Genomic DNA, 7,541 nt, shown 5'->3' with positions numbered 1-7,541 from the left:
TATTTCTATTTGAAAATTTAAACAATGTACTAACATAGTAATGTTATATCTATTAATCAAAGATCTACATACACGAATATGTAAACGGTATATTTATAAGCTCTTCCCCATTATAATTACTGTGTGATAGTAAATGCTTTATTTGTAATATATGCAACAATTGGATAAATAAAAATTTTAATGTTACACATAATCGTTCAATTTACCTCATAGCATGTTATAAAAATATGAAAAAAATGTTAAAAATACGATTAATTAGTTCGATGTTAAGTATACTTGTTTGAACTGATAAAAATATTGACTTAATAAGTAAAATTTAATAATACAGACTAGAAGAATGATTATTATTAGTAATTTATAGTTCTCAATGTTTTAAAATTATTTAAACCACAGCGCTACTTTCTCGTATATGTAGGTTTTATCCAATTTTATTGCTCAATGATAAAATTAGTAAAACAAACTTATGTAACTTGTAAGCATTGTATATTTTTTTTGTACACTTTTTAAAAATATTCAAATGTATTCTATTTTTCGATTTTTATCAAACAAGCAATAAATTTATCATCGAATATAACCTACAAGGAATAAAATGTACCGCGTGAAGGAGAAACAAAATTCCTAATTTGATTTTCTATTTTATTGTTACTTAACTTAACTATTTTATACTTTGTACTAACAATAATAGTATTGTTGCAAGAAAAGGTATTTATAATTAATGTTTCAATTAATATTTATAACGCTTAGTAATATTTTATTTAAATTATTAATTTTATTATTTTATTTAGTTTACATTTTTAAAATCTATATGAAATTTTATTTTTAGTATGAAGAAAAACGAGAATGTAATTAATCTTTTTTTATACCATAATTTTGTTATTTAGATTGTAAATATAGAACTATTGGATAATAATACTTATAATTTATTTTAAGGTAAATAAAATGGCTAAGATTAAAACACAAGATAAAACTACGAAAATAAAGAACAAAATTTTAAATTCTGTTAATACTAAAAGAGAAGGTAAATTTAAAATATCTATGTTGAATACTACAATTACAGTTTTATGCATTGCCATAGCTACATGGTTTAGTTACAAAGGATATCTTGAAACAAGGGTTAATACACCATATGATGTAGAAAAGGTATAATTTATTTTTATTTTTATTTATTCATTAAGCAATAATCTATTACTTCAACCAAGTTGTTATAATTTTTGATTATTGTTTCACAACATTGGAGTTCTATTTAATATTAAGGTTGTTTATTTAAAAACAGCTAGTTACAGCTACTGGATTAGAAATTGCAAACAGATATTGGGGTACATATCGGCCAGGTGTTTATTTTGGCCTAAAAACAAGAGATCCACAATCTTTGGTGACAGGATTGATGTGGTATTTTCCACATCTGTTGGGTCAAGATGGTAGTGGCCTTAGGCACTGGTGTGAGCAAGGGGATAGATTAGATAGGTAAATAAAATTTTCTATATAATAATACAGTTTTACTAACACGCACGCGTGTGTATATATGTGATGTTTATTTTTTAAATTTAATTTAGTTATGCATGGATAGAGCATGATGGAAGATCTTTTGGTATCCAGAAGATAGTGGATAATTCAGCTATTTTAAATACTACATTTGTCAAAAAACCTGGTGGTAAACATGGTGGAGATTGGACAGCAAGAATTGCTGTAACATCTGAAAATGAAGTACGAGATGGTGAAGAAATTTCCCTACTTTTTTATGCAGCCATTGAAGAAAATACTAAGGGATGGATTAAAGCTAATCTTGGGAATGAAAAACGTATAACTGGTATAGAAGGGAATACCCAAGGGTTAGGCTCATTTACCATAAATTTTAATGTAATACAAGGAAATATAGAAGAGCATTCTTTTTTGGCAACTATTGCTCCTGGATTAAGTCTATTAAAAGAAACTGTACTTCACAACTTTAGAAGAGCATCTCATAAAGGATCTTCAAAGAAGCATATAGTTTTAGCAGGTGAACAAATACCATTAGCAACTGATGAAAAAAAGAAAAATGCAAATTTTATTGTAACACAAATAACAGGAAGGATTCCTTTTAAAATTGAAGCCAGTTATGAATCGGGTAGTTTTATAAATAGAGTTGAGAAATTAACTGGACAAAATTATGAACGAGCTCTGGAAAAACAAAGAAACTTATTTGATGCAAAATTTGAAGAAATATTTAAATTAAGAACAAAAGGTTATAATGAAGAGGAAATTACATTTGCAAAAATGGCACTGTCAAATATGGTAGGTTCTATAGGCTATTTCTATGGAAATTCACAAGTACAGAGCCAATATACCAAAGGACCTGTACCTTATTGGAAAGCACCTTTGTATACTGCTGTACCTAGTAGAAGTTTTTTCCCACGAGGTTTTCTGTGGGATGAAGGCTTCCATGGATTACTTATATCAGCATGGGATTTAGAAATTGAATTAGATATTATAAACCACTGGTTTGATTTGATGAATGTGGAAGGTTGGATTCCAAGAGAAATGATTTTGGGTCAAGAAGCTTTAGCAAAAGTTCCAGAAGAATTTGTGACTCAAATAAATAGAAATGCTAATCCACCAACATTTTTTTTGACATTACATTTCATTCTTAAACATTATAATAGAGAAATATTGGATAATCATTTTCAGTTTCTTGATAGATTATATCCTCGTCTTGAGGCATGGTTTAATTGGTTTAATACTACGCAAACTGGAGACATGGCAAGCACATATAGGTGGCGAGGTAGAGATGGAACTACAAATAGAGAATTAAATCCTAAGACACTCACATCTGGATTAGATGATTATCCAAGAGCTTCTCATCCAAATCTCGATGAACGACATATTGATTTACGTTGCTGGATTGCATTTGCTGCTAATATTATGTTTCAAATTAGTGAAATTTTAAATCGTCCAAATAATAAGTATCAGGAAACATATCAATATTTATCAGACAATAATTTATTAAATAAATTACATTGGTCATCAAATACACAAACTTATGCTGATTTTGGATTGCATACTGACAAGGTTACTTTACGAAGACCAATTCCACCTCCAAGATCACACGCACAATCATCAGACATGATACGGATAGTCTTAGAAGATCCAACTTTGAGATATGTTGATACATCTTTTGGTTACGTTTCATTATTTCCATTTATTTTGCAAATCATTGATCCCAAGTCTCCACAGTTAGGTAAAGTATTACAGGACTTAACAAATCCCAATCTTCTCTGGACTAAATATGGCTTACGCTCACTTACAAAGACATCGCCATTATATATGAAATATAATACTGAACATGATGCTCCTTATTGGCGAGGAGCTATTTGGATAAATCTGAACTATTTAACAGTACGAGCGACGCGTTATTACTCCACTATTGAAGGCCCATACCAAGGAAACGCAAAAACTATTTATCAGAATTTAAGAAAAAATTTAATACAGAATATCATGAAACAATACAAAAAGACGGGATACATATGGGAAAATTATGGAGATATTCACGGAGAAGGAAAAGGCAGTCATCCATTCACTGGTTGGACATCTCTAATTGTACTACTTATGGCGGAAATTTATTAATTTTAGAAACATATTGTGTATGGTTACTTTCATAAGTATCAATTTAATGACAGCTAAATCAAAAAACATTCTTAGTGTTTGCATAAAACGTGAAAAGAAAAATAGATTTGTGTATTCAAATAACGATAATGACTTACCAGTTGTCAAGTATAGACATTGATAAATTACCATGATAATTTTCACAAAAGGATACTCTCTTTTCATAGAATGATTTCGATAAAATACAAATAAGAAGCGGTTAAGAAATGATATTAAAAAGAGTTGGATTAGACTACCTAGAAGCATATTTGAACATTCACTTATAACGTGTATTGTAATTACATAAAGTTTATTATGTGTAAAGACCATTTTAATAATGATCTCAAATAATATATTTTTTAATTAAAATGCTAGTTGTCTAAAATATAATATATATAAATGAATTGAGCAGACATCACAATAATTTTTTAATCTAAGTAAAATAAAGTTTTATACTATTTCTATACTTTTAACTCTATTTTCGTATTATTGTATTGTTTTAAATATAATTATTTTTTTTAGTTCTTTAAAGTATCAATATTGTGTATCTGCAAGAAGAAAATATTACAATTAAGTTAATGGTAAAGTATTAAAATTAAAAACACGATTTCTCTTTTACTTCAAATAAAATAGTTAAACACATAAGAAACTTTTAAATCTTGGCTGTGACTTGTTCAATAAAACTTATTCTGTAATGTTAAGTAATTTTGAAATAAACACATCTAATGTTTTTAAGTATTTTTTTTATAGATATGACCAATAAATATTTCATTGTACTTAATATCTTCATTAAGTACATATAATGTAATTCTTTAATAAGTATTTTATAATTTAGTATTGTCTTATTTATTGTATAAAAATATTTGATTTTACAATTTGAAAATAATATTTTAAATCCTTCTGTTTTAACTTTTATTCAATTCTAATATATAAACATAAGTTTGAATGTACTATTGGCAATCCTGTTGCTGCTAGTAAGAAAAAGTAATTTTGCTTCGCTCAGCTGTCAATAACTCCCTTCAGACCTCATCAGAGAATAGGTGTGTGACTGTGGGGTTACGGTTGTGAATTTTCAAAGTTCTTACATAAAATAGTGCATATTTTAAATTATTATGGAGCCCTATGATGTGATAGTTAATCAACCTGTTGTTATTGACAATGTAAGCGATCTATCAAATTTAAGAAATGTTTGACTTTTTACATTCTTTGTAACGGTATGTCAAATTGAATCATACCATAATGTCGGCTCCTAAGTAACGCCAAAAAATTTCACACTTTCTCTTCGAAACTATCAACATTATTTATATTATCCAGTTTCTTAAAATAATTTTGTGTCAATTTTTAAAATTAGTGTTTTGTTTTGTGAATGTTTCGTACATCAAAAGATTTTAATAATCTTTTGGAAATAATAATAATTTTTAATTTAAAATCGATACTGACATTGTTACGCGATTTTTTACATATTTTAGGGTTCTGGTGTAATTAAAGCAGGATTTGCAGGTGATCAGATACCAAAATGCAGATTTCCAAACTAGTAAGTAGATCTTTCTATGTGATGTAGTTAATATTTTTAACAGTGGTCTATTTACTTTAGTACTACTGATGGATAGTAAAAAAACCCTGTTTTTTAAGTTTTTATACAATATATATATTATAATATCATTAACAATTGATAAAGAATATTATTAATAATATCAAATTTATTGTAGTATTGGCAGACCCAAACATGTACGTGTTATGGCTGGTGCTTTAGAAGGCGATCTTTTTGTGGGTCCAATAGCAGAGGAACATCGCGGCCTTTTATCTCTTCGTTATCCAATGGAACATGGAGTTGTTACAGATTGGAATGATATGGAAAGAATCTGGTCTTATGTATATAGTAAAGACCAATTAGCTACATTTAGCGAAGAACATCCAGTTCTATTAACAGAAGCACCTATTAATCCAAGAAAAAATCGAGAAAAGGCTGCAGAAATATTTTTTGAAACATTTAATGTTCCAGCTTTATTTATTTCTATGCAAGCTGTACTTAGCTTGTAGGTATTCAATTTATGATTTTTATTTTTTAAATAATATAATTTAGCAGTATTATTATATAACAAGTAACATCTTTATTTTTCAAATGTAATAGATATGCCACAGGACGAACAACAGGAGTAGTTTTAGATGCTGGGGATGGTGTTACACATGCAGTACCTATTTATGAAGGTTTTGCTATGCCTCATAGTATTGTGAGGGTTGATATAGCAGGACGTGATGTCACAAGGCATCTTCGGCTTCTTTTACGTAAAGAGGGTATTAATTTCAGAACTACAGCCGAATTTGAAATTGTTAGGACAATTAAAGAACGGGCATGCTACCTTGCTAGTAATCCTCAAAAAGAGGAAACAATTGATACAGAAAAATTTCAGTATATTTTACCTGATGGAAGTTATCTAAAGGTAATAATTTAAGTTGTTAGTTGCAAATTAATTGTTAATTACGACTGTAATTATACAGTTATTTTTATAATTCAATTCTACAATATTATAATGCATTATAAACTTCTATGAAAACTTTATGAAAATGTTATATTGTGTGATAGTATATAAAGTATGATAATTATTTACAATAGATTGGTTCAGCTCGATTTAGAGCTCCTGAAATTCTCTTTAGACCAGATCTGATTGGAGAAGAGTGTGAAGGCCTTCATGAAGTATTGACATATTCTATTCAAAAATCTGACTTGGATTTAAGAAAGGTCTTGTTCCAAAACATTGTTCTATCAGGAGGATCAACATTATTTCGCGTAAGTATGAAATTAATATGATTCTATTTGTACTAATATACATACAATGCATGTTACATATGAGGTGAATAATATTGTATATTTTATTTACATATTAGGGGTTTGGTGATAGATTATTATCTGAAATTCGTAAAATGTCACCAAAGGATGTAAAAATTAGGGTATGTATAACATTTAAATAAGTACTCAAATATTGTTTCCTCTTTGAATTTTTTTGTCCAATAATATATTAATTGTAATGTATAGATATCTGCACCTCAAGAACGATTATATAGTACTTGGATTGGTGGATCCATTTTGGCTTCCTTAGATACTTTTAAGAAGATGTGGGTTAGTAAAAGAGATTATGATGAAATGGGTATAAGAGTAATTAATCGTAAAACATTTTGAATTTAGTTTAGAAAATTTTAAAATGTTATAAGAAATAATTTAAGTACAACACATAAGTAATGGCATATTCGGCACGAAAATTGGCATGTAAATTCTCATTTTATAAACTATCTATTTATTACGGTTTCTTGGAAATGTACATAAATGAATTTCCAAAGTTAAATTTACTTAAATAAGTGAAACTAATTACTAAATTTATCTTTAGATTTCAAATTAAATTCTTTATTTTAAAATATCATTTTTACAAGATGTATTTGTGACTCAATTCAAAGAAAGGGGAATTATAGGTTACAAATTGATTTTAAGATTTTCACAGTTTTTAAGACTAAACTCTAAACACTCTTTTTTCGAATAAAATTAGTCACATTTAAAAATTTTGCAAATTTACATAGCCATGAAAGTTTTTGTAAAAGTCAGGCTTCGGGTGCGAGCTTGTTACATAAAAAAATGTATTTCAACCTTTGAACGTATTCTTTTAAGAAAGTTGTTTCTAATCATAAGTTCACTTTCTTGCGAGCAGATCACATACTTGCTTTTTATACTATTTACATTTTTATTATATTTGATGTAAAATTAAGTGCTTTAGTTAACCAATTTAACGTTATAGGGAAAAGATGATGTAATTTCTATCTACAGTAACAATTTTGCAAAGTATTTGTAAATATGTATGCTTTCGTAAAATAAATCTATAAGTTCTTTACACATATGAATGATTACATCGATTTTTATAATCATATAATAGTAA

The 7,541-nt window shown here is 27.7% G+C and overlaps 2 protein-coding genes across 3 annotated transcripts; both read left to right on the top strand.

Moving 5' to 3' along the window:
* The first annotated feature begins 497 nt into the window (after positions 1–497).
* Positions 498–4,024, top strand: Gcs1 (mannosyl-oligosaccharide glucosidase). 2 transcript variants are annotated; one of them, XM_076308751.1, is made up of 5 exons: positions 498–702; positions 824–842; positions 931–1,140; positions 1,274–1,464; positions 1,554–4,024. In XM_076308751.1, the coding sequence occupies exons 2-5, from the start codon at positions 825–827 to the stop codon at positions 3,598–3,600; spliced, it is 2,466 nt and encodes an 821-aa protein (XP_076164866.1). In that variant the 5' UTR covers positions 498–702; position 824; the 3' UTR covers positions 3,601–4,024. The 2 variants fall into 2 exon arrangements, with proteins under 2 accessions (XP_076164866.1, XP_076164867.1); XM_076308752.1 differs by lacking the exon at positions 824–842.
* Positions 4,025–4,623: 599 nt separating this feature from the next.
* Positions 4,624–7,502, top strand: Arp1 (Actin-related protein 1). The gene is made up of 7 exons (XM_076309400.1): positions 4,624–4,778; positions 5,088–5,152; positions 5,328–5,654; positions 5,750–6,059; positions 6,233–6,406; positions 6,505–6,567; positions 6,653–7,502. The coding sequence occupies exons 1-7, from the start codon at positions 4,731–4,733 to the stop codon at positions 6,794–6,796; spliced, it is 1,131 nt and encodes a 376-aa protein (XP_076165515.1). The 5' UTR covers positions 4,624–4,730; the 3' UTR covers positions 6,797–7,502.
* Positions 7,503–7,541: the final 39 nt, after the last annotated feature.

The sequence above is a fragment of the Ptiloglossa arizonensis genome, chromosome 4 (assembly GCF_051014685.1).
Source record: "Ptiloglossa arizonensis isolate GNS036 chromosome 4, iyPtiAriz1_principal, whole genome shotgun sequence".
Taxonomy (NCBI): domain Eukaryota; kingdom Metazoa; phylum Arthropoda; class Insecta; order Hymenoptera; family Colletidae; genus Ptiloglossa; species Ptiloglossa arizonensis.
Note: the sequence above shows the minus strand (reverse complement) of the source record. Positions and strands in the feature narration are given on the sequence as shown.

Bases quoted from the DNA above. Each gene is read 5' to 3' on its own strand.
- Gcs1 (XM_076308751.1), top strand. The intron at 1,141-1,273 runs GTATAATTTATT...ATTTAAAAACAG, and splicing joins CACCATATGATGTAGAAAAG to CTAGTTACAGCTACTGGATT. The intron at 1,465-1,553 runs GTAAATAAAATT...AATTTAATTTAG, and splicing joins CAAGGGGATAGATTAGATAG to TTATGCATGGATAGAGCATG.
- Arp1 (XM_076309400.1), top strand. From the start codon at position 4,731: ATGGAGCCCTATGATGTGATAGTTAATCAACCTGTTGTTATTGACAAT. The intron at 5,153-5,327 runs GTAAGTAGATCT...AATTTATTGTAG, and splicing joins AAATGCAGATTTCCAAACTA to TATTGGCAGACCCAAACATG. The intron at 5,655-5,749 runs GTAGGTATTCAA...CAAATGTAATAG, and splicing joins ATGCAAGCTGTACTTAGCTT to ATATGCCACAGGACGAACAA.